Source organism: Mastigoproctus giganteus, chromosome 6 (genome assembly GCF_048544385.1).
Source record: "Mastigoproctus giganteus isolate SK-2022 chromosome 6, ASM4854438v1, whole genome shotgun sequence".
Taxonomy (NCBI): Eukaryota; Metazoa; Arthropoda; class Arachnida; order Uropygi; family Thelyphonidae; genus Mastigoproctus; species Mastigoproctus giganteus.
This window is the reverse complement of record NC_143580.1, coordinates 122,481,678-122,509,047: the sequence shown is the minus strand read 5'-3', so window position 1 is coordinate 122,509,047 and position 27,370 is coordinate 122,481,678. Positions and strand designations below refer to the sequence as shown.

The 27,370-nt window shown below is 37.9% G+C and overlaps 1 protein-coding gene across 1 annotated transcript in view; it reads left to right on the top strand.

The window, feature by feature from the left end:
- The window catches only part of LOC150084551 (potassium voltage-gated channel subfamily KQT member 1-like), a 475,214-nt gene that overhangs the window by 267,333 nt on the left and 180,511 nt on the right, over positions 1–27,370 (top strand). The window contains exon 14 of the mRNA XM_090376281.1: positions 7,563–7,638. Within this exon, the coding sequence (XP_090232407.1) occupies positions 7,563–7,638 (76 nt within the window). The remainder of the gene's footprint in view (positions 1–7,562; positions 7,639–27,370) is intronic.

Here is a 27,370-nt window from a genome sequence, read left to right as displayed (position 1 = left end):
GGAGGGGTGAAGTGGAAGGGTTTTTTTTTTTTTTATTGGCTGATGCTGCATAAGCTTGCTTTCTTGGCATCATATGCCTCTACTAATGCTAATCTGCCATACCACCATTTCATAGAAATTTTTGAGTAAGAGGACATACCGGTATTATGCAGTTTAGGCCATGTGAAGGATGTGATGGGCACATTTACTTTTCTAAGTAAATGAAATCACTTATTTACCTATAAAAGTAAATCACCAGTTCACTTTCTGTAATTTATAAGATTCACTTTATATATAGCGCATTAGTGTATAGTGCTGTTACAGTATAAGCTATAGGCTTCCTTGCACATGGTGCAAGGAAGCCTATAGCTTATACTGTAACAGCCAAAAACTAAAAAAATAAATAAATAATAATAAAATAAAATAACAAAAAATACATAAAATAAAATAATAAGAATAAAAACAAATTAATAATAAGAAGAAAATTAAAAAAAATAATAATAATAAAAATTAATAAGAGAAAAGAAAATGGACAACCTGTGCATTTCCCTGCTCCCTTAGATAATTATCCAGCTGACCTTTGAATTTCCCCAAACTGTCAGCCTCTATCACCCATGTAGATAATTTATTCCAGTAATTTATAACTCAGCTGGCTAAAATAAAACTTCCTGCAATCCACTTTAAATAAAATTGTCCCCTAGTTCTAGAATCATTTATAACTGTGAAAATTTCATCCTTATTCATGTTGCTTATGCCTATCCTACCAGAGTCTTAAACACCTCAATCAAGTCTCCTCTAAGGTGCCTAGTTTCCAAGCTCTGCAACCCACATATTTGAAGTCTTTCCTCATATAGACGCCCTTTTGCTAATCTCATCAGGCGAGTTACCTATCTTTGGACCCTTGAGGTGCAGTCTCCATACCTGAACACAGTATTCCAAGTGTGGTCTAACAATAGCCTTATATAATGGGATTATGACATTCTTATCTCTACTAGTGATTGTTTGATAAATCATCGATAGGACACCATGGGCCCTCCTTGCAACCAATCTACAATGCTCGGAGAACTTCATATCTGACTGTATCATAATACCCCTTACCTCCACTACTGGCTTTTGTTCAACTCCGCCAAGTGTCCTTACACTTTGCTGGATTTAAGCATAGCTGCCATTTTTCTGACCATCTCTGAAGTCTATCTAGGTCATTCTGAAGAAGCTCTGCTTGGCAGCAATCATTAACTACTCTACCAATATTTACATCATCTGCAAATTTAGACATCACACACTCTATCCCTTCGTCGATGTCATTTATGAAAATCAAAAACAACAATGGTCCTAATACTGATCCTTGAGGAACCCCACATCTTACATCAACCCAATCTGAGAAATAACCATTTATCACAACCCTCTGCCTCCTGCCCTGAAGCCACTCTGCTATCCATCTAAGGATTTTCCCTGTGATTCCAACCTGTTCCAGCTTATAAAGATTCCAACTTGTTCCAGCTCATGTGGGACTGAGTCAAATACTTTGCTGAAATCCAAATAAACAATGTTTAAATTATTCCCTAAGTCCAGCTCTTGAGTGACCCTGTCAAAATAGCTAACCAGATTAGTTAAACATGATTTTCCCTTTACAAAACTATGCTGAGTATCCTTCAGAATTCCATTTCTATCTAAGTGATCCTGAATTCCATCCTTGATCATAGTTTCCATTATTTTCCCTACTACTGAAGTTAGACTAACCGGCCGGTAATTTCCCACTTCACTCTTAGAACTACCCTTATGCATTGGCACTTTTCCAATCCAACGGAATCACTCCCAAGTCCAGTGATGCTCTCATAATTAGCCTCAATGGTTCAATGCACTCACTTGCTGCCTTCCTTAAGATTATAGGGTAAATGCTATCAACCCCAGGAGCCTTACTGGCCTGTAGGCTCAAAAGTTTTTTCATTAAATAAACATGTGAAATTTCAACATCATTAATTACATATTTTTTCAACTTGACTCCCAGAATTTCTCATTGACTTGAAGAGATTTTTCTTTTCTAAATATTAATGCAAAGTAACTGGTGAGTTCATCTGCAACTTTAGCTGAGGTATCTAATATTACCCCACATCCATTACATAAGGGTTCAATCTGGTTTGTCCTTTTTTTTGCTTTTATATATGTGAAGAATTCCTTATCTCCCCCCTCTTTGCTAGCGATTTCTCATAATCTGCCTTTCTCAGCCTAACCTTTTCTGTGGCATTATTATAGATCAATTTGTAGCTGTTATAGGTTTCAGTACTTTTTATTGCTCTGTAACTCTTCCATGCCATCCATCTTTTTCTGCTCAAGTAATTTTGGCAACTTCATTATTCATCCAACTTTTCATCCTTAGTACTTTCCCCTGACATGTTGATACAAATAACAATTGTCTAGTTGATTTAAAAATTTTCTCCCCCATGTGGAGTTTCCTTCCCATTTGCTCCAATCAATTAGAGGCAAATTGAAATCACCCATAATAAAGACATTCACGCTTACTTGCCCATTCCATTTGCATGTAGAGGCTCTCATCATAATCTTCACAATCACCTGGCCTGTAGATTACTCCTGCTCTCATTATACCTTTGCTTCCAACTATTTCACACCATACAGATTCTATACTAGCATGCAAAAAGTCTGGATCCAGGAAAGCTTTAGTCATGCTCAGTCTACTTTTGATAAGAAGCATGATCCCACTGGCTCTTCTATCTTCCCTGTCCTTCCTAAATATATTATACATACTGTACTGAAACTCATCATCCCTTATCTGCGGGTGGTGCAACGTTTCTGCAAGCCCTATTATGCCAGCGTAACTTGTCCTAACCAGCAGTTTGAATTCACTCATTTTATTGACGACACTTTTGACATTACTGTATAAACAATTAAGACTTAGTGTTCTTGTATAGTTAACTACCCTGACACATCCCCCACACTCCTTAAAGTTATTTAAGCTCGCTTCCGTGGCATTTGCTACCCACTCATTTGAAATGTTTTTGCCCTCAGAACATCTTCCTACTATGTTCTGCTGCGGTAACAAACAAATACTCTTGAGGTATGTGCAAGAGTTAATACTGTGAATAGAATTAATACCAACACTGAGGAAATCAGGCAACAACTCAGCGTTGTTATGGGCCTATATAAGAGCTTGAAGGACAGCATGGATGCCCTTGAAGAATATAAATTGAGGGGCCCATCAAGCTCTCAGCTGCCCACATCAACGCCAAAGCTTGCACTTGAACATCACACAACACAGCAGCAACCCCCAAGGCAGAATGCACTGGTCCCACAGGAATTAGTAGTTGTTTGTGACTCTATTTTCAGAGAAACAGGGAACATATTATGCAAAAAGGATAGGTGGAACAGGACCAGGATATGTCTGCCAGGGGCAAAGGTTTATGACATTGTAGAGATATCTTTTAAGGGCACAAAAGGTGATAGCATTGTACACATTGGCACTAATGATATTAAGAGAAGGATTACTTAACAAGTACAGGTCATTTTTGAAAAAAAGCTGTGAATTAGGGTTGAATTTGAATTCTGCCCAGACACGATAGGGGTAAGTATATGATGAGAACCTTGTCGATCAATTCGGCCCTGGAGAGATTGTGCAAGGCCCAAGGGGTAGAATTTTTCTCAGCCTGGTCTGTGCTTGTTAAAAGGAGAGACTGCTTCTACAGGGATGGGATATACTTAAATAGAAAGGGTGCAAGAATATTTGCTGATGCTATCAAGGCAGTGTTAGATTGGTCAGAAAAATTCTAGCTTGGGCGGAGATACACAGAATAATAGATTAACAGTAGCCGCTGGCAGAGGCAAAAGTGATTCTTGCACTGCTTCTATTGGAATGAGCAGCAGTGTGGAAAACAAGATAAAGGGGATTTCAGAGACTGCTGGGAGTCATTGCAGTACAAGTAAACACATGGGCTGTGTTAGGATAGCTAAGAATAGGAACAGGTGCACGTATACTTGCATGTACACCAATTCTAGGAGTTTGGTAAATAAATTTGATGTTGTTGTTATTTGTTTTTTTTTTTAGGAGCATTAGCAACTAAGGCCACATTGCTACGGTAATATGCGGTGGTCATTCGCTGACCTTTCCGCATCCTCCGTATTTGGTGGTCATGGGCTCGAACCCCGGTCTAATCAAGAAGCGTGTGCTACACACTGCTGCTGCTCCTGCCCACCTGGCTACAGAGGCACCATATAAATTTGATGAATTTGAGGTGTTGGTCAAAACATCAAAGGCAGATATTGTTGGGATATCAGAGACGTGGTATCACACAGATATAAAGAATTTAGAAATGGATGGGGAGCCCAATGTGTACAGGAAGGGAGGAGGGATTATGTTATTAGTTAAGAAACACATACAATCCCAGGAAGTACAGCCAGTCGACATGGCTGGACAGTGCAGTGTCGAGGCAGTTTGGTGTGACATAAGCATTGGGAGATCAAAATTGAGAGTAGGAGTGTGTTATAGGCCTGATGAATCTGATGAGTATAATAAGTAACTGTACAGGGACATAGAGTGGGCCAATAATCAGAGAGTCTTATAATGGGGAATTTAAATTTCCCAGATATTGACTGGAATTTGTGGGTTGATCACTCACAAACTAGCAAGGCTTTTGTGAATTTATTGGGTGATTGTTTTCTATAGCATGTTCAGGAGGCAACTAGAGGGAGTAATACCCTTGACCTGATTATCAGTAATTATTCTTCATGCATTAAGAATCTGCAGATAAAGGAACCACTAGGTGGCAGTGATCACAGCGTGGTGAAGTGGGATTTTCTCAAAGAGGTAACTACCATCAGGGGTAAAGGGAAGAGCTTTTGCTTTCGTAAAGGCGACTACGGAGGTCTGAAACAGTATTTAAATTCTATACGATGCGACCAACTGATGATATTACCAACAGGAAATTCAAAATGGGAGGCATTCAAAGAATTAATATTGGAAGCTACTAGACTTTACATACCAACTAAGAAATATTGTTCAAGGTTTAGGCCTAAATGAATGTCAGATGAACTAATGAGACATGTGACAGAGAAGAAAAATGCATGGGATACATATAAATTAATGGGTAACATGGAAGCCTATCATAGATATAAGCTGGTCTGTAATCAAATCACAAAGGAGATTAGTCAGGCAAAGGCAGATTATGAGAAATCTTTGACAACGGATGCAAAGAAAAACAACAGAGTTCTTTACCTATGTAAACTCTAGAAAGAAAGGGATGAATCCGATTGGTCCACTGGATATTGATGGTTCAACTGTTGATGATCTTGCACAGGTGGCTAACAAACTAAATGATATTTTGCCTCTACATTCACACATGAGTTATTCAGGGAGGGCAATACTAGAGATGAATTAAACTGGCAGTGAGCTAGATGATTTTTTAATAATTGAGAGCAAAGTGGAGGAGAATTTGTTGAAGATTAACATAAGAAAGGCACCAGGGGTGGATGGGATCTATCTAGTTATATTAAAGGAGGCAGCAAAGGAAGTAAGCAAACCCTTAGCCGTAATTATGAGAGCTTCCTTGGACTCAGGGGAGGTACTCATGGACTGGACATATGCAAATGTGACCCCAATTCCCAAAGGAGGGTCAAAGGGTGGCAAGTAATTACAGACATGTTAGTTTAACTTCTTTTCAGTGGAAATTAATGGAGGCACTAGTTAAAGAAGCACTGTAGGAACATCTGGGCAAGACTTCAGTTATAGCTCGGACACAGCATGGTTTTGTTAAGGGGAAGTCTTGTCTGACCAATTTGATTGGATACTATGATGTGGTCACAAAGCAAATGGATGCAGGTAATAATTTTGATATCATATATTTGGATCTTAGAAAGGCTTTTGATACTGTTGCACATGGAAGACTGCTGCACAAATTGGAGCAGTGTGGCATTGGAGGCAAATTGCTGCTATGGATAAAGGGATGGTTGAGTGGGAGAAGACAGAGTGGTAATCAATGGATGCTGCTCTTTTTTTGGACTAATGTTATTAGTGGAGTCCCTCAGAGTTCAGTGTTGGGTCCACTGTTGTTTTCTGTATTTATAAATGATATTGATGATAGTATATCAGGCTTAATGTCCAAGTTTGCAGACGATATGAAGGTCAGCAGGGTTGTTAATGACACTAATGACAGTATGCTGCTGCACCAGGATCTAGAAAAGTTGAGAAATGGGCTGAGAGGTGGCAACTGAAGTTTAACATTGACAAATATAAAGTACTGCATGTGAGAAGCATTAACCTAGAGTAACGTATTAATTCTGTGGTACTACACTGTCAGTGGTAGAGAATGAAAGGGACCTGGGGGTAATTGTGCAGGCAGATATGAAATGTTCTGAGCAGTGCAGATGGTCTTCAAGAGTATCTCATGGTGTGTTGTCAGTGATACACAGGAATTTTTCTAGCAGGGATAAGGAGGTGATTATCCCCTTGTATAAGGCAATGGTCAGGCCATACCTTGAGCTGTATACAGGTCTGGAAGCCTCATTTCAGGAAGGATGTAGAGCTGCTGGAGTGAGTGCAGAGAAGGGCAATAAAATTAGTGAATGGAACAAAGGGTTTCTCTTACGAATAAAGGCTTAAGTTTTGCAAATTAGCGTCTGGAGACTAGGCATCTGCGAGGTGATCTGATTGAGGTGTATAAAGCCCTGGATGGTTTTGAGCATGCTCAATGTTGATGGGATTCATCCTCTTGCTCATAATAATTGCGTGAGACGGCATAAATTCAAATTGAGGAAAAACAGTTGTAGGATGGATGTGCAGAAGTTTGCCTTTAGCCAGCGTGTGGTTAATTGTTGGAACAAACTTCTATCTGTCGTTGTAGAAGTTGATAGCTTAAATAGATTCAAGGCAGAACTAGACAAACAATTGGAGCAAGTGGATGGGTGAAATTAGAAGGTTTGTGGTTTTTTTTTTTTTTTTTTTTTTTTTGATTGATACTATATAAGCTTGCTTTCTTGCCTCATGTGCCTTTGCTAATAAACATGTATCTATATTACCCTTGTTTCCCCAAACTAGCAGTTTCCATGAACCTTTAAGTTATCTGCAATAATTCTGGCAAAAACATTTGCACCACCTTTGTTTAAATGTATCCCATCTCTACAAAACAGATTCCTTCTACCTAAAAGCACAGGCCAAGCTGATAGAAATTTCCCTCCAATAGCCTTGCAGATTCCTTCAAGTCTTGAGTTAATTCACCAGGCTTTCTGCATATAATCCTTCCTATTGTGCCTGAGCAAAATTGCAGACACATAGACATTGCGATCTAACTTGCGACATTTCTTCAGCATGGTCCTATATTTGTCTAACAAATCTTTAGATCACAGAATTTAATACCATAAAATTATTTATATCATGCTTGTTTCTCATAAGCATTGAAAATCTGTGGGTCTGCTGTTCCAATTTCATTTGTGCATGTTTTTTTTGTTTTATTTTTTGTTGCTGTTGCTGAGTAATAATAGTATCTAGAACTTTGAATATAGTATAATTGCTTTTATTCTAAATGAAACTTGTAGTATAATTAAAATATGTGTTCGTTACTAACAACTGCACTTCTTAGTTTGACAGATGCTCATAAAAATGCTGTTCGGGGAATTAGGAAAATAAAATATTTTGTAGCAAGGAGAAAATTTCAGGTAAGTGTTCTTTATAATTACAGTAAACTTATGTTCATCCAGATCTTGTGGAACTTAGCTTGTCTAGATAATTAAAAATTCTAGATGCATGAGTTTCTCCTGCTGTTTTACTACAATGGCCAGGGTCAGGTAAATACTTACATTTCTTGTTTACATCTGGGTGCAAACAGGAAATGCCCTTCCCTACCATGTGAAAACTCTCCTGTAATATTTCTATTTATTTTTCTACCCGTGATAACATTACTACAGTGCAGTTCAGTATAATAACCATCAAAAAAAAATTAACAACCAGAGCCCTAAAATCCAGTAACTTAAAAACTAAGTGAAAAATCATGAGTACCGAATATTGTTTTCTCAATTTATAGTTGTTCAGAATTGGAGGTATTTTGGAATGATTTAGAGTGAGTCAATCATATGAGCTGGAACTATTCTAAAATCAATAAACATATCAGTGCACATTGAGCAAAGTCATTGCCTGCTCTCATCAAATTTTTCATCATGTCTTCTTGGAGGGATTTATCTTCCAAGATAAATAATTATAACAGTATGAGTTTCATCTTAACCCCTTTGTGGATTATCCTGAGATATCTCGTTTTTATCTTTAAAAGTTATTTGGAACTACATAAAATATCTCGGGATACAATAATACCCGAAGCAAACAATAATACCTCCAAATTTAGGACTGAAACGTATTTTCTCTGGCATTTATCTGGCTAATTTTGCATTAGGCAGGTAAATCCTGAGTTTTCTGAGGATTTTCTTACACCTGGCAGCAAACGACTGGCTTTCATTTTACTTATATTGTACAGCAATGTCAGAACAGTAGCGTGCGTTCCTGTGCCAAATATAAGCAAAATATAATTTTCTGTCCTAAATGCAGAATACTCAACCCACGAAAATAATTCACAAAAACAATATCGAAAAATATTTCTATGCCCTCTTGAACTGCTGCCCATAAGCAACACCTATCTCACCTGTCCCCTTGTGGCGGCTGTGTGTCAGAATGTAGTTAGTTCGCGATTACTGCTTGTGGCGGGAGGTTATTGCTTGTGCATTCCACTTGATTTTTTAAATTTGTTTATATAATTGAGTAATGAAGACTTTTTCTGTGCCTTTCTTTTAGCTCAAGTGCTAATTTATTAAAAATATCTGTATAATTTGCACACTTTTTGGCATACACAAGATAACTCGGGATAGCCCAAATGGGTTAATTACTCCCATGTATTTTCTACAAAAAAATTAATAAAAAAACACAAAATAACTATACAATGACATGTATTCGCATGATGCATACTTTTAATCTGTAAAATAAAAAAAGTCGATCCGTTAAGGCACATTTTCCGGAAAAAAATGTTCCGGGAAGGGGTTAAAATACAGGTGTACAATTAATTAAATATCATTAACATTTGAAATTATAATTCTGAAATAAAAAATGCCATTTTAAACTATTGCCAATTTTAAAAAATATTGAGTGGCATAAAAAAGGTGCTATGTGCCCATGCATTCCTGGGAGTCTAAAACGCTGATGGAACTGATATTCGGGTGACACTCAAGTCAAGTGGACCCAATTTCGGCGAAGTCCGGACGGTCTGTGACAACCAAATCCTCTGCTTGCACCTTCACGATGGTGGGACTGTTAGTAATCCTGGGTATAACCTCCATGCACAAGCACATGGTGGGTGACCACCCAGGTGTGAACCAACGTAAGCAGGGGTCGAGGTGTGGCGCCCACACCACATGGAGGAATGCCGCCCCTCTATGTTACCAGGCAGTACTAGGTGGTAGATGACTCTCATCAACCGGTGAAATACCACCACTTTGCTTATTGGAGGCTTGAAGTGGTGGAACCCATGTTTAGTCTCTAGAGCTAAGTTCCGGTCAACCCTTCCCTATCTCTTCCATCATGCAGTATGATTGATGACTTTTGAGGTTATGATGAACGTTGTGGCGAGATCCAATATTCCTTACATTTCGAGGGTACAGCTCTAAAACGGTTTTCGCAGGCCGGCCGCTAGTTAGTACACCGGACCGAACCTATTGGTAACTCTCTAGGAGGCTTCCGGATCAGCTAGTGTATAATCTTGCTACCTCTACTCTGCCAGATAGTGACTGGAGGGAGTCCGAGTAGTGTGTATGCGGGGAGCATTGTCGAGGCCACGTTATGTCAAGGATCTGGGTATATTCTTCCCACATGTACGCCATATCCAAAAATTTCATTACTTCATACAGCATGTCCCACCCACTTTTTCTTACTATTGAATACACCATGAATTGTCAAACTAATAGAACAAGCTTATCTGCGAAAAGATCTAAACCTCCCAAGGATTTCCTAATTCATTTCACAAATATACGTGGCTTCAATTCTAATCTCAACGATGTCCATTTCCACTTGCAGTCTGCCAAACCCCATGTACTTTTTCTGACAGAATCTCAGTTAGCGGTTGATTCAACTACTGTTCATCTCAGATGCCCAAATTATTCGCTGTATGATTCCTTTCGCCTCAAAGGTGGTACTTGTGCATATGTCCGTTCTGATATTCCCTGTCAGAGACTTGGCAATTTGGAATCTCCTCTCTTTGATCTTCTCTGGCTTAAAATCTCTCTACCTCATTGTGTCAAATTCATCTGTTGTCTCTACCGTTCTCCCAACTCCACTAATCACTTGGAGCTCTTTGACTTCCTCTCGTTGCAACTTGACTTTCTCCAGTCCAACTTTCCTAACAGTGAGGTAATTTTCCTTGGTGATTTTAATGTTCACAACTCCAGCTGGCTTCCGTTTTCTAGTCACACCGACCCAGCAGGTCGAGATGCTGAGGCTTTTGCAATTACTAATGACCTAGCACAGATTGTTCATTTACCTACAAGAATACCGGACAATCCTAATCATACAGCCAATACGCTTGATCTTTTTCTCACAAACAACCCTTCTAAGTACACGGAAGAAGTGAGAGGTCCTTTAGGCACTTCAGATCACAACTTGGTGATTGTCTCTTCTCCAATGGAACCTTTATCTCATGGCTATTCCCAACCTCGTGTTGTTTGGCATTACAAGAATGCAAAATGGGATGACCTGCGAGACTTCTTTTCTTCTTTTCCTTGGTCGGATTACTGTTTCAAAACTCCTGATGTCAACGTTTGCTCAGATCGTGTCAGTGAAATTATTCTTGCAGGAATGGAATCCCTTATCCCACACTCCACTTTAAAATCTCGTCCTTTATCTAAACCTTGGTTTTCCAATAAATGTGCTAAGGCTGTTCAAGAGAAGAATGTTGCATATCGTAATTGGCTTGTTTCTAATTCTTCAGTTTCATTTTCTGCCTACACCAAAGCTCGCAACAATTGTAAAGCAGTTATTAATCAGTCCAAACTAGAGTTTGAACAGGCTAAGAGTAGAAAACTTGCTTCTTGCCCTAATGGTAGCCGAGCATTCTGGTCTCTTGCCAAAGCTATTGGCAGCAACTTTTGCCCATCTCTGCTTCCACCTCTGTCCAAACCAGATGGTTCTGTTGTCACTTCAGCCAAGGATAAAGCTGACCTGCTAGCATCCCATTTTTCTTCCAGCTCATGTATTAATGAACTTGGTAAAACACCTCCCACCATTCCCAACACGGTCCATTCAATGCCTCCTGTGGTCTTCCGTCAAAAGGATATCAGAAGGATTTTGATGAATCTTGATGCTAAGAAAGCTCCAGGTCCTGATGGTATTTCTCCACTTGTTCTCAAAATCTGTGCTCCTGAACTTACTCCTATTCTTTGCCGCCTTTTTTCACTTTCTTATTCCAAAGGTGTTTTTCCTTCTGCTTGGAAATTTGCTCATATCCAGCCAGTTCCTAAAAAGGGTGACAAATCCCTCCCATCCAATTATCGTCCCATTGCAATTACTTCTACTCTTTCTAAAGTAATGGAGAAATCAATTAACCGCCAACTCTTAAACTACCTAGAAACCTTCCGTCTGATCAACGATCGCCAGTATGGATTCCGTCAGTGTCGATCCACTGGTGATATTCTGGCTTATGTTACCCATTTATGGACTACTTCAATGGAAAGGTTCGGTGAAACACAAGCAGTTGCTCTTGACATCTCAAAGGCTTTCGATCGTGTTTGGCATAAAGGTCTTCTAAACAAGCTTCCATCTTATGGTTTGCCAACTGTTTTTAGTAATTGGTTATCCAGTTTTCTCTCTGATCGCTCACTGAGGGTGATGGTAGATGGCTCTCTGTCTTCTAACTTCTCCACTAATGCCGGTGTCCCCCAAGGTTCAGTTCTTTCCCCCACTCTTTTCCTCTTGTATATCAATGACCTTCTTCCATTGACTGGAAATCCTATCCATAGTTTTGCCGATGATAGCACATTGCATTCAACTTTCCATTTTGAGAAACCTTGCCCTGCTCAATCAGCTTCAACTTCTCGAAAATCTGCTACCAATTCCTTAAATGCCGATCTTCAGGTAATTCTCCAGTGGGGCAAAGACAACTTAGTTGATTTCAACCCTTCTAAAACTCAGTCTTGTCTTATATCTCGCAAAAAGGATTCTTCTGCTCCTATGCTTATCTTTAGTGACACTCCAATTTCTAGGCAAAAGGATATATCTCTTTTGGGGATTACCCTGACTTCTAATCTCTCTTGGCACAAGCACATTACAAATATTGCTTCCCCTGCATCTAAAAAACTTGGTTTTCTCTTTCGCTCTCGGCGTTACTTTTCTTCCAAACAGCTGCTCACTCTGTATAAATCGCAAATCCGCCCTGCCATGGAATATTGTTCCCACATTTGGGGCGGTGCCCCCAAAACCTCTCTCAGGCTTCTTGATTCCATTCAGAAGAGGGCAGTTAGGTTAATTAATGATTCATCTCTAACAGAGTCTCTCCACTCGCTTTCTCATAGACGTACTGTTTCTGCTGCATGCCTCTTCTACAGATATTTCCATGGGCACTGTTCTTCTGAATTGGCTTCTATAATTCCCGCTCTCTCTTTCAAAACAGTCCGAACACGTGCCGCCACCAGCCAACATCCATTTACTGTCCAACTTCAAACCCACAGAACCAACTTTTCATCTTCCTCATTTATTCATTCAACTGCCGTTTTCTGGAACAACCTTCCTTCATACGTATTTCCTGAAAATTACAATCTACAGAAGTTCAAGTCCAATGTCAACAAATATCTTCTTTCGTCTTCTCAACCTCCAACCCAAGCACGGTACTAAGTACTATAGGTTCTAATACCTCTCGTGTTTGGGGTTCACATAAAAAAAAAAAAAAACATAAAAAAAAATTCAAAATTTTTTGACACACAGCATCTTCTCTGAAAGTGCTTTTAACGTTCTGTGGGATTCTGTTGCACTTTTTCCTAATTTAAAACAAAATTGATGTATATTTGCTGCTCAGTAAAATCACCCATTTCAAAATTCAAAGAACACATAAAATGACTTCTATTCATAAAAAAGAAAAAAATATTATGGCAGATATATGGGCTATTCATACATTGCTACCTTTAGATAAGGCGCCTCCGTAGCCAGGTGGGAAGGAGCAGCAGTGCGTAGCACACGCTTCTTGATTAGACTGGGGTTCGAGCCCGTCACCACCAAATACGGAGGATACGGAAAGGTCAGGGAATGACCACCGCATATCCCGGAGCAATATGGCCTTAGTTGCTAATGCTCCAAATAACTAACTAACAACTAACTAACTAACCTTTAGATAATCACCAAACATGTTGAAACTTACTACACACTGCAATTTTAAGATAAAAATTCAAACTTTTTGATCATACCTTGTATATTGCTCAATTTAATTTAGGAATATATAAGGACAATTAAAATATTAGCCAAAATATATGGAAAATCGAGATGATAAAATGTAAAGTAAATGGTTTACCATAATGTGTGTATATGGGGTTGACATCATAATGCTCTGATATTCCTAATAATGAAGGCGCCTCCGTAGCCAGGTGGGAAGGAGCAGCAGTGCGTAGCGCACGCTTCTTGATTAGACCGGAGTTCAAGCCCGTCACCACCGAATACGGAGGATGCGGAAAGGTCAGGGAATGACCACCGCATATCCCGGAGCAATATGGCTTTAGTTGCTAATGCTCCTAAAAACCAAACAAACAACAACCTAATAATGAATGAATTTGTGAATTCTAATTCTTTAGCAAGCTCCAATTTTGAATGTGTTCTTTAAATTGGATTTTAAATGAGGTTTAATATCAGTTTGTTTAGATCGGGCACTCTCTTAAACTGAGTTCTTTTGATTTTCACATAAATGGTCAAGACATACTTCATTGGGAAATATTTCCTGTTTTTTTTTTTTTTTTATTCATTTTTTTATTAATTTTTTTCTTATGTAGCTGATTAATAAATCATTAATGTGATTAAATTTTAAACACAAATATGGTTTATCACAGCTTTTGTGTTATATACTAAACCCAAGTTAAAAGAATATAAAAAAAAATAGATGTTGACTGAGACATGTTAAAACCTAATTGCCAATAATCTAAAGGGAAATTAAAAATTTATGCAACCCAAAATGAAAGAGCTGATTTTTCTCATTTTGGTATGTTTACACAATTCTTACAAAACTGCATCAGTGGTAATACTGTATATGTATTATTTCTTTTCATTATAGTTAATTATTTGATTGCATAATATGATACTAAAATTAATAAATTTTAATTGCTGATATTTGGGTTGCATTAATTTTGAATTACTCTGAACAATCTTAATATTAACCGATATAACTTGATCATTTGATTATACCAAAACAATAGTAAGGTTAGGTGATGAGCTAATGGTATGGTGTGTATTTTTATGACGTTGTTCTCATTTAAACATTCATCCCTGTTGAATTTATATCTCTAAATCTCATGGAATTTATATCTCTAAAATTCTTTTAATATGCATTTATCATTGCATATTAAAAATTGGCCTTCTAGAGGTTTGTTTGACTAATTTAATGAAATGCTCAGGTAATATAGTTTGATTCTGTGTGATATGAAATCTAACTCCCAAATCTACTGTGTTGTTTACCCAAGATAATTATGTTAATTATATGATCATATTTTATCAGTGAAGCTTGTGATAATCAGAGAAGTCAATAACAATATGTTAGTATTAGTAGTGGCAATGATCAAGGAAGCAAGGTCCAATCTTTACAAGTGAGGAGCCAGATTCAGAAATTTTCAACTCTCTTTGGGCCAGCGAGAAAAATTTACAAAGATATATCACAATTATCCAGCTATTTTCTCATATGTACACCATATCAAAATGCCTACATATATGTAGAAATGCATGTATGTAAATGGCTTTTTACGAAGGCTTTTATCGTTAAAATTACAAATGCAAACAAAAATTTTTAATGAGTTGTTTAATGTTTAAATAGGCAAATTACGTTTTTAGTGAGATATTTTAAATGCATTATTCGCTGATACACTTGACAGCAGTATGAAATACATTGCCTAAATGTTGATCTGTCAGCAATGACCATGAGTTTGACTTTATATTTTTCATAAATGAAAAAAAAAGGCTTTCACAACAATATGCACTATCAAATAGTACAATAAACTGAATAGCTCAAATTACTGGGAAAGGATCCTTCGTTGATCTATTTTCTATAAAAAGTGAGAATATCATTCTCAACAAAAGCTCTCCTTAAATGACTTTGAATGATTTCAGTTGCTTGAACTTCAATTAATTCTAGCTGAAAGATATTTTATACTTCATCAACATTTATGCTAAATGGATCAGAAAAAATTTAAGCTCGAGACTACAATTCCTGATATCTGAAAATTTCTGATCAAATTCATCATATAAAGCAACTAATTAATGCTGAGTATTTTACAAACTTAATCATCTCAGTACATCTTGCTGAAAGTGTTATGAAGTGGTTAGTTTTTTTAAAGAAGTAAATGTTTACGAAACAGCATTAATTTCTCATAAAGGCTGTAACATGCTCATATAATACATTTACTAATTGGTCCTTTCCTTGTAGCTTTATGTTTAATTCAGCAGATATTGGTTGTACCTGCTGAGAAGGCAAGATCATTCAGCCATCTCACATCTTTTCCCTTGTTTCTCATAAACACCTTTATTTCTTCTGTCAGGTAGAAATTCTTCTTTCAAAAAGAAGTATAGATATACCTATACTTCTTTTTGGCACATGTATATTCCGCAGGACCACAAGGTGCAGTACAACCAATACAGAACGTCTTTAATGACTTATATTAGTTGTATCTATGGATAAAAGTTTTTGTACTCTAAATTTATCTTTACCACACTTAAGAATGATTGATGGGCCGCATTCTGGCCTGCAGGACATATATTGGGCAACCCTGTTATAAAGCATCAGCCAAAAAAAAAAAAAAAAACCTTCGCATATCACCTGTTCATCCCCTGTGGTTTGTCTGGTTCTTCCTTGAATTTATTCAGACTACCCATTCCTCAGCAACAGATGGATGTTTGTTTCAACAATCACTTACCTGCTAGCCGAAGGCAAAATTTTGCACATCAATTCTGCAACCATCTTTCCTAAGTTTGAATTTTTTACTAAATTCATTTAACACCTCAGTCACATCTAGTTGCAGATCACTAGTCTCCAGGTGCCACAATTTGCAGGATTGAACCCTTTTCCAGTAACAGCACCATCCATTCCAACTGATCCACATCCTTCTTAAAATGAGGCTTACAGGTCTATATGCAGCACTCAAAATGTGGCCTTACCATTGCCTTATATAACAGAATAATCAACTCCTTATCCCTGCTGGAAAAATTCCTGTATATCAAAAACAAAACCCCCCGGAGCTGTACTGGCAGCCTGTCTGCACTGCTGAGAGAACTTCATATCTCACTGCACAATTATCCCCAGGTCTTTTTTTCATTCTCCACTACCTTTAGTGGATACAACACTGTTAGTTTGTTAATCTGGAATTGCTGTTAACCATATGCATTTGTTAATGTTAAACTGCAATTGCAAACTCTCAGCCCATCTGCTTTATTTGTCTAAGTCTTGTTGCAGTAGCATATTCTGATTACTGTTGTTAACCATCTTGCTAACCTGATATGCCTTTATTCTCTAGTTTGTGCTGCAGTCTTTTATTTCAAAAACTATTCTGAAATCTAAGTATATGATTTAAAAATTATAATGAAGTGTAGCCAGTCGACATCACTGGACAGTGTATTGTCGAGTCAGTTTGGCATGACATAAGCACTGGGAGATCAAAATTGAGAGTAGGAGTGTGTTATAGGCCTAATTACTCTGATGAGTATAATAAAAAACTGTACAGGGAAATAGAGTGAGCCAGTAAATCAGAGAATCTTATAATGGGGGATTTTAATTTCCCGAATATTAACTGGAATTTGTTGGTTGGTCACGCAAGCTAGGCGGCTTTTGTGTTCTAACAAGGCTTTTGTGGATTTATTGGATGATTGTTTTCTACATCAGCATGTTCGGGAGGCAACTAGAGGGAGTAATATTCTTGATCTGATTATCAGTAGTGATTCTTCATGCATTAAGAATCTGCAGATAAAGAAACCACTAGGTGGCAGTGATCACAATGTGCTAAAGTGGGATTTACTCAAAGAGGTAACTGCCAACAGGGGTAAAGGGAAGGGTTTTTGCTTTCGTGAAGGCGACTACAGTGGACTGAGACAGTATATAAATTCTATACAGTGGGACCAACTTATGATGTTACCAACAGCAAATTCAAAATGGGAGGCATTCAAAGAATTAATCTTGGAAGCTACTAGTCTTTACGTCCTGCCAGGGGTAGGAGTTTTTTCTGAGGTGGTAGATGACTCTCATCGACTGGTGCAATACCACCACTTTGTTTATTGGAGGCTTGAAGTGGTGAAACCCATGTTTAGTCTCTAGAGCAAAGTTTCCGGCATCCCCCACCCATACTTTACTTTAAACCCATGCACAGTACTAAGTACTATAGGTTTTGATGCCTTTCGTGTTTGGGGTTTCCATAAAAAAAAAAAATTAAAAAATACCAACTAAGAAATATTGTTCAAGGTTTAGGCCTAAATGAATGTCAGATGAACTAATTAGACATGTGACAGAGAAGAAAAATGCACGGGATACATATAAATTAACATGAGACATAGAAGCCTATGATAGATATAAGCTGGTCTGTAACCAAGTCACAAAGGAGATTAGACAGGCAAAGGCAGATTATGAGAAACCTTTGGCAACGGATGCAAAGAAAAGCAACAAAGAGTTCTTTATCTATGTAAACTCTAGAAAGAAAGGGATGAATCCAATTGGCCCACTGGATATTGATGGTTCAACTGTTGATGATCCTGCTCAGGTGGCTAACAAACTAAATGAGTATTTTGCATCTACATTCACCCATGAGGAGTTATTCAGGGAGGGGAATGCCAGAGGTGAGTTAAACTCTGGCAGTGAGCTGGATGATTTTGTTATAATTGAGAGCAAAGTGGAGGAGAATTTGTGGAAGATAAACATAAAAAAGGCATCTGGGATGGATGGAATCTATCCAGTTATATTAAAGGAGGCAGCAAAGGAAGTAAGCAAACACTTAGCCATAATTATGAGAGCTTCCTTGGACTCAGGGGAGGTACCCATGGACTGGAAATGTGCAAATGTGAACCCAGTTCACAAAGGAAGATCGAAGGGTGACACAAGTAATTATAGACCTGTTAGCTTAACTTCTATTCCAGGGAAATTAATGGAGGCACTGGTTAAAGAAGCACTGCAGGATCATCTAGACAAGACCTCAGTTATAGCTCGGACACAGCATGGTTTTTTTAAGGGGAAGAGGTTTTGTTAAGGGGTCTTGTCTGACCAATTTGATGGGATACTATGATGTGGTCGCAAAGGAACTGGATGCAGGGAATAACTTTGATATCATATATTTGGATCTTAGAAAGGCTTTTGATACTGTTGCACATGGAAGACTGCTGCACAAATTGGAGCAGTGTGGCATTGGAGGCAAATTGCTGCTATGGATAAAGGGATGGTTGAGTGGGAGAAGACAGAGTGGTAATCAATGGACGCTGCTCTTTTTTGGACTAATGTTATTAGTGGAGTCCCTCAGAGTTCAGTGTTGGGTCCATTGTTGTTTTCTGTATTTATAAATGATATTGAAGATGGTATATCAGGCTTAATGTCCAAGTTTGCAGACGATATGAAAGTCAGCAGGGTTATTAATGACACTAATGACAGTACGCTGCTGCAACAGATCTAGAAAAGTTGAGCAGATGGGCTGAGAGGTGGCAAATGAAGTTTAACATTGACAAATGTAAAGTACTACATATAGGAAGCAGTAACCCCAGAGTAACGTATCAACTCTGTGGTACTACACTGACAGTGGTAGAGAATGTAAAGGACTTGGGGATAGTTGTGCAGACAGATATGAAGTTTTCTCAGCAGTGCAGATGGAATGCAAGAGTAGCTCATGGTGTCTTGTCAATGATGTACAGGAATTTTTCTAGCAGGGATAAGGAGGTGATTATCCCCTTATATAAGGCAATTGTCAGGCCACACTTTGAGTGTGTATACAGGTCTGGAAGCCTCATTTTAAGAAGGATATAGAGCTGTTGGAATGAGTACAGAGAAGGGCAACAAGATTAGTGAATGGAACAAAGGGTTGCTCTTACAGAGAAAGGCTTAAGTTTTGCAGATTACAGTGTCTGGAGACTAGGCACCTGCGAGGTGATCTGATTGAGGTGTATAAAGCCTTGAATGGTTTGAGTAAGCTCAGTGCTGATGGGATTCTTCTTCTTGCTCAGAATAATCACCTGAGAGGGCATAAATTCAAATTGAGGAAAGACAATTGTAGGGTAGATGTGTGGAAGTTTGCCTTAAGCCAGTGAGTAATTGATTGGTGGAACAAATTTCCATCTTTTGTTGTGGAAGTTGTTAGGCTAAATAAATTTGTGGCTCAGCTGGACAGGTATTTGTAACGAACAAAGGGGTGAAATGGGAGCGGTTTTTTTTTTTTTTTTTGGCTGATGCTGCATAAGCTTGCTTTTTTGCATCATATGCCTCTACTAATTCTAATGCTAATACTATGTCATAGTATCAATCAGATTGGTGAGATAAGATTTCCCCTTAACAAATCCATGCTGCATCTGAAGTGTAACTGCATTCCTATCTCGGTGGTCCTTCATTATCCCTGTCTACATGGTCCTTTGTTATTCTTGTCTTGTTGGTACTTCTTTAACCAATGGCTTCATTATTTTCTGTGGAACAGAAGTCAAGCTAACAGGTCTGTGAATTGGGCATTGCACATATCTAGTCCACAACTTAAACTGAATCCAAAGATGCTCTCACAAAGAAATCTTAGAGATCATTAATTAAGGAATTAAGGTGATGGATATTCAAGAAGTTGAGGCTGTTTGTGCAGGACAAGGTTTCTCCATCTGGAAGGTGGAATGCAGTGTGCTCTCAGCAGAACTGTAGATAAGATTTTTAGTTAGTAGAATAAGGTTATTAATATACAAGAAGAAAAGGGTAGTTGAAAGAATTGTACCTTAGGGAACACCAGCATTAGTATCATCACCTGCCATGAGCATGTGGAAAACTGCTTAAAGGGAAAACTGAAAACCTAAATGCAAAAAACAGTTGGCAGACTATAAAATGGGAGCTTGTTTAGAAGACCTTTTTTTTGTTTGGGGTTTTCATAAAAAAAAAAAAAAAAAAAAAAATGATCAAATGAGGCCAAAACTTACCAGCAGAGATAAGTTTTGGTCTCATGGGCTTTTGCCAATATAAATACTTGTCTAAGTTTTTGTCTAACTCTAAAACTTGCAGCTTGAAAGTTTAAAAGTTGCCAGTTGATGGATTTCTCCTTTACTTTGAAAGGGAACAGAGTACATACAGTAAAGTGCAGTGGAGAAATAAGTGGATGGGAGGGATTTGTCATCCTCTTTTGGAACTGGCTGGAAATTTCTAGGCAGAAGTTAAAACACCAGTAGAATAAGCAAGTGTATAAAGGTGACGCAAACAGGATCAAGCTCAGGAGCACAGTTTTGAGAACAAGTGGAGAAATTCTATCATGATCTGAAGCATTCTTGGCATCAAGATTGTCCCAGATTCTAGCATCCTTTTGTTGGAAGGCCCAAGGAGTATAGAATTAAGTGTATTGTGTATGATGGGAGAATAATGCAAAATTGTCAAAGGAAAATTGGATACTAATAAGGCAGCTTTGTCTTTAGCTGAAGATGTAATAGAACCATCAGAGTGTGACATAGGTGGGAGTATCGATGCTGCCTATAACTCTATCAAGAGACCAGAATTCTGGACTGCCATTTTGGCAAGATGTAGGTTTTTAGCTCTTATACTGCTCAAATCAAGTTTGGATTGATTGATAACTGTTTTAGAATTGTTTCAAGGTTTTGTTGAAAAAACAGAAAATAAAAGTGAAAGTTTGGATAAAGCAGAAATTGTAATATCCACACTCTTAATATTTAATTTTGATAATATGAAAAAAAAAATGGTATTATTTCCCAATTTCCACTAATCTCTCTCTCTCTCTCTCATTAATAGTAGTAGTAGTGGCATGCAATGCAAGAAAGCAAGTGTATGAGCTTATGCTGCATCAGCCAAAAAAAAAAAAAAAAATCACACCATTCCCTCCAGATGCCTGTCCAGTTCCTCCTTAAATTTATTTAACCTATTAACTTCAATAATACATAGCCAAATCTGAATTAACAGAATGTTAACAAAACGGCATCGTTTTAAGTTATATCTCATATTGTGAATACCTTCACAACAAGTTGCCATGATATTGCACTACTTCAAATAAGTAACGCTTCACCTGAGGAGAAGACTAATGTTACTTATTCTCAGATGGATACCACCCAGACGGCACCGTTTCAGGGCTATTTTGTATTTGTGTGGGATAATAACTCGACTATCCAGTTGTTCCTATTAGACTTAGAAAAGCAAAAAGTTAGAGGGAAAGTAATAGTAGGAGTGGAAGAGGAAAAGAAACGGTGTAGAAGAATGAAAGGGATAGTAACTCCTTCAACTCACACCACTCAAAAACTCAAAACTCCTCGAATAGGCAACACTTCCCCAGTGGAGAAGGCTGTTGTTACCTATTCTTGGAAACTCTGGACATCATTAGGCTCCCCCTGGTGCCGTTTCAGGGGAAGGGCATCAATTATTGATGCAATTATTTTGCACTATACCTATACATAGTCTAGACTTTTCCATAGCTTGAGGCTTCAGCTCTAAACGCTTTATAGCCTATCAACTTCCACAACGACAGATGGAAGTTTGTTCCAGCAATTAACCACCCGCTCGCTAAAGGCAAATTTCCGCAGATCTATTCTACATCTGTCTTTTCTTAATTTGAATTTATGCCCCCTTAGGTTCACAATCTGAACAAGTGGAAGGATCCCATCAGAATTCAGCGTGCTCAACCCATTCAAGGCCTTATACACCTCAATCAGATCACCACGCAGGTGCCTAGTCTCCAGCCACTGCAATTTGCAGAACTTAAACCTCTCTTGGTAAGAGGATCCCTTCATTCCCCTCACCAGTCTTGTTGCCCTTCTCTGTACACGCTCAAGCAAATCTACATCATTCCTAAAATGAGGCCTCCAGACCTGTATGCAGTACTGAAGGCATGGCCTGCCCATTGCCTTATGCAGAGGGACAATCACCTCCTTTTCCCTGCTAGCAAAATTCCTATACAGGGTGATTCACTACCAGTGCGACAAACTTGCGGGAGGTGTAGGGGGCACAAAGACGAATCGGAATCACATAGCATTGCAGGGTCCGAAATGCCTTTGTCATGTGATAGAGGATGTTGAATGGGAGGTCTCGTGAACAGCGATCCTGCTGGAAGTCTGCATTTGCGAACCGGTTCCCGAGGCAGTAGGATGGACAAGTATTCAAACGTTGAACTGGCTGACATGCACCTCACGTATGGAGATGCGGACTGTAATGGGCACGCCGCTCTGCGCTTATACCAGGAACATTTCCCACACAGGCGTGCTCCTCATCATACGATTTTCATCTTATGATGAGAAGGTTATATGAGACTGGTTGTTTCACGAGAGGTACCATGAATCGAGAGCGAATGACGAGGATGCCAGACAATGAGGAGAATGTCCTACATCTTGCAGAAGGCAATCCGAGTACGAGTACTCGAGCGATAGGCCAACGATTGGGTATTTTCCAATCCACTGTATGGAGAATACTGTCAACAAACCAAATGAGTTCATACCATCTGCAACGCGTCCAATCATTGGAGCCTGCGGATTATCCACTCTGGAGGACTTTTGCTACTTGGTGAAACGGTTCCCAAATGCTGACTTCCAGCGGGATCACTGTTCACGCAACCTCCCATTCAATGTCCTCTACCGCATGATGAAGGCATTTCGGACCCTGCAATGCTATGTGATTCCGATTCGTCTTTGTGCTCCTTACACCTCCTGCAAGTTTGTCACACTGGTAGTGAATCATCCTGTGTATCATTGACAAAACCCCATGACCTGCCCTGGCAGCCTGTCTCCATTGCTCAGAAAACTTTATATCTGACTGAACAATTACTCCCAGGTCTTTTTCATTTTCTACCACCTTAAGTATAGTACCACACAGTTGGTACGTTTCTCTGGGGTTACGTCTACCCATATGCAGTACTTTGCATTTGTCAAGGTTAAACTTCAGTTGCCACTTCTTAGCCCATCTGTCCAAATTTTCTAGATCCTGTTGCAGTAGCACACTGCAATTACTGTCATTAACAACCCTGCCAACCTTTGTATCATCTGCAAACTTCCACACTAAGCCTGATATACCTTCATTAATATCATTGATAAATATACAAAACAGTGGACCCAACACCGAACCCTGTGGGACTCCACTAATAACATTAGTCCATGAATCGCTCTCGATTCATGGACTAATAGTCTTCCATGCGCAACAGTGTCAAAAGCTTTCCTGAAATCCAAATATATGATATCAAAATTATTTTTTGCATCCAGTTCCTTTGTAACCACATCATAATATCCTATCAAATTTGTCAGACAAGACTTTCCCTTAACAAACCCATGCTGTGTCTGGATTATTGCTGCGGTCTTGTCTAGATGATCCTGCAATGCATCTTTAACCATTGACTCCATTATTTTACCCAGAACAGAAGTTAAACTAACTGGTCTGTAATTACTCGTGTCACCCTTAGATCCCCCCTTAGTGAATTGGGGATACATTTGCACATCTCCAGTCCGTGGAGACCTCCGCTGAGTCCAAGGATGCTCTCATAATTATGGCTAAGGGTTTGCTTAGTTTCTTTGCCACCTCCTTTAATATAACTAGATAGATCCCATCCATCCTAGGTGCCTTTCTTATGTTTAACTTCAACAATTTCTCCTCCACTTTGCTCTCAGTTGCAAAATCATTAAGCACCCTGCTACAATTTGATAAACTCCTGTTATTTTCAAACCTTAATAACTCCTCATGTGCGAATGTAGATGCAAAATACTCATTCAGTTTGTTTGCTATCTGAGCAGGATCATCAACAGTCAAAACATCGATATCAAGTGGACCAATCAGATTCATTCTTTTCCTTTTAGAGTTTATATATGTAAAGAAATCCTTGCTGTTTTTCTTAGCATCCTTTGCCAAATATTTCTCGTAATCTGCCTTACCTCCTTTGTGACCTGATTACAGACTAGCTTATATCTGCCCTAGGCTTCTGAGTCGCTTGATAATTTATATGCATCACATGCATTTTTCTTCTCTATCACGAGTCTCATTAGTTCATTTGATAACCATTTAGGCTTAAACCTTGAACAATATTTCTTAATAGGTATCAAACTTTTAGTAGCTTCCACAATTAATTCCTTGGATGCTGGCCACTTAGAATTTACTGTTGGTAACATCGGCAGTTGATCCCACTGTACTCACCTTTACGGAAGCAAAAACCCTTTCCTTTACCTCTGATGGTAATTATATCTTTAAATAAATCTCACATCAGTACACTGTGATCACTGCCACCTAGTGGTTCCTTTATCCTCAAATTCTTAATACACTAATTCTTAATACACAAATTCTTAAATTCTTAATACACAAATTCTTAATATTAATTCTTAATATTCTTATTCTTAATTCTTAATACGCTGACATTAATAAACTGAATTTATGGCCTATTGCACTTGTTGTGGCATGGATGCGCTACGTCCGTAATGTGTTGTTTATCGTATTTTTATAATATTATGAGGAAGATTATAGTAAGATAATCATATTAAGATATATACCTAGTTAGATCTATAGAAAACACATAATATACAAAACTTATCGTTGCTTACCCACAATCTAGGTTACTTCATCTGCGGGTCAACCACTCAAATTGAAAGTTAAACAGTGATAAGTGGTTCTCTGTTTCTGTGATAATTAATGTGCACTAAGGTGAAATCAATTAATATAACATATAATAGAATTTAGAGGTTAAATAAATTGAATTATCTAAACTATAATACATTAAGAAGAATTTTTAAAATAGGTCATAGTGCTCATTGATCATTTGTTGACCCGACAGGAATGATGGATATGATTTTAGAAATTAAAGTAGGAATAAGGCATATTTACATAGGAATAAGCCATATTTACCATGTCAAAGCCAACAAACCATGTGTGGCCTATACTGTAGTCAAAAAGGAAATGGTATTGTGTGTGATGTATGGCCCTCTACTGAAAATTACCATCTGGTGACCCCTGTGTGTTGGAGCAGGTAAAAGGTATGTAGAAGTGCCAATAAATAGCCAGTTAGTTGTCAAGTTAATGCAAAAGAAACAAGGTGATAGCAATGTGGGATAAATGGCTAATGGAGTAGGTGTAGCAGTATACCTGAACTCCATGAAGGTGAAACTATAGTAGTATGTTTAGAAGTATGTTCCTGTTTCTCTAACATCCTTGGATTGTCCTAATGATTTTGGAGAAATAAGAAAGAAGGGTATGGAATAGCTTAAAGTCTGATGCAAGATATAAGATGAGGCTCAGGTAGGCCCAGGATTGCAAGCCTGTTCCTGTAGTAGGATCTTGGGCTGGATTTTCATGTCCCTTTTGCATAAACATAAGTGGTGTTAGTTATATATGCAGTGTTAAAATAAAAATAAATAAATAGACAATAAGTAATACACTGTAAGTTGCTAGCTGGTGGGTACAGGTTTTTCAGGCCATAATACAATAAGAAAGCAAAGTATATCCTGTATACATAGCTCTAGAACCTGTGAATCTGAAACCATAATTTTTGTTTTATAGTTGTTAAATTGGTGCAATAGGTTCTGGTAGGAGTTTGTTGAAATTTATTATATTTATAGACTTCGTAAAGTGGTATTTCAGGTAAGTGGTAGGGAAATTATTTTAGACCAGTTTATTGTACAATGCTTTAATATTAGTTTCACAAGTTGAACCCATTGCAAATGGAAGCAGTCCTGAGGCATTGGGATAGAATAATATTTGCATGTACTGATTTGGGAAATATTGGATTCCCAGTTTGTAAGGCAGACCACATTGAAATTAAATGCGTCTCTTTTGTTATATACACTTATATCTGTAGTATTGTGGAATATTTCTATTTTGAGATCCAATTAACGACCTCCATAGCCAAGTTGTTAGGAGCGGGAGTGCAGTAGCACACGCTCTTTGAGTAGACCGGGGTTCAAGCCCCTGACTGCTGAATATGGTTGATCTGCCAACCCACACTGGACCAACGTGGCAGATTATGGTCCATTTTCCTCAGCATGAATTGTTCAGGAGGCTTCCATCCTGCAGTGGGTTGATAATGGCTGCACTTTATTTTTTAATTTGCCATGGTATCTGAGGTGTTAGTTTTTTCCAGGGTGACCTCTTCTGGATATAGTCTGCTGTAATCCTGAATGAAAAGTTAAATACACATAAATCATACACATATCTGAACATTAATAGGTTATCTGGAAATGTTTTTTCTGCTGAACATAGATAAAAGTTAGTAATTATACAGGATTTCCTGTATAGGTGGACTTCCCATAGGCCATAGGAGTGTGTTTCACTTGTAGGTATAATGAGGTTCTGTTGTATACATAATTATTAAAATTACATAAGTTGATTAGCTTATAAACTTATGTATTTTTATGGTTTATGGCTTTTTTGTGTTCTACCTATAGTTTGTTGAGAACTTCTTTTAAATTTTTAATATTAATACTGGTGAATAAGTTCTTAAAGTCAAATGTTTGTATTTGTGTTATATTGTTATTTTTATAGCATTTATAATAGGTGCATTGTTATTTATGATAATACTTTTATTTATGCCAATTTAGTATTATTTTCAGTGATTTTTCTAGGGTGTTACCTGGAGCTTTAGCATAACTGTCTGAACATGCAGTTATGAATTTGAATGCAATAGGTGATTTATGAAATTTAGGTATACATTATATAAATGGAAATTATTGGTTATTGTAGTTTAATTTTAATTTGTTATGCAAAGCTATTAGTTTTTTGCCTATTACATTAGGGAGGATGCTATGTATTTGTATGTATTGCTAGATTGTAGTTCATTCTTAATAATTTCTATATAATATGCTTTACAAATAATTGCTTAATTACATGACACTTTGTCAACTGGTATAATAACAAAATTATTATGTATTTCTTTGAGTTAATTATTTATTAATATTGCATATGCTGTTTGTCACAACTGATTTGCAGATAGTCATATTTGCTACTTATTATATTTAGTATTGTAAACAGCCACATATGCTATGCCTCTACGGGAATATTGTGTTTGT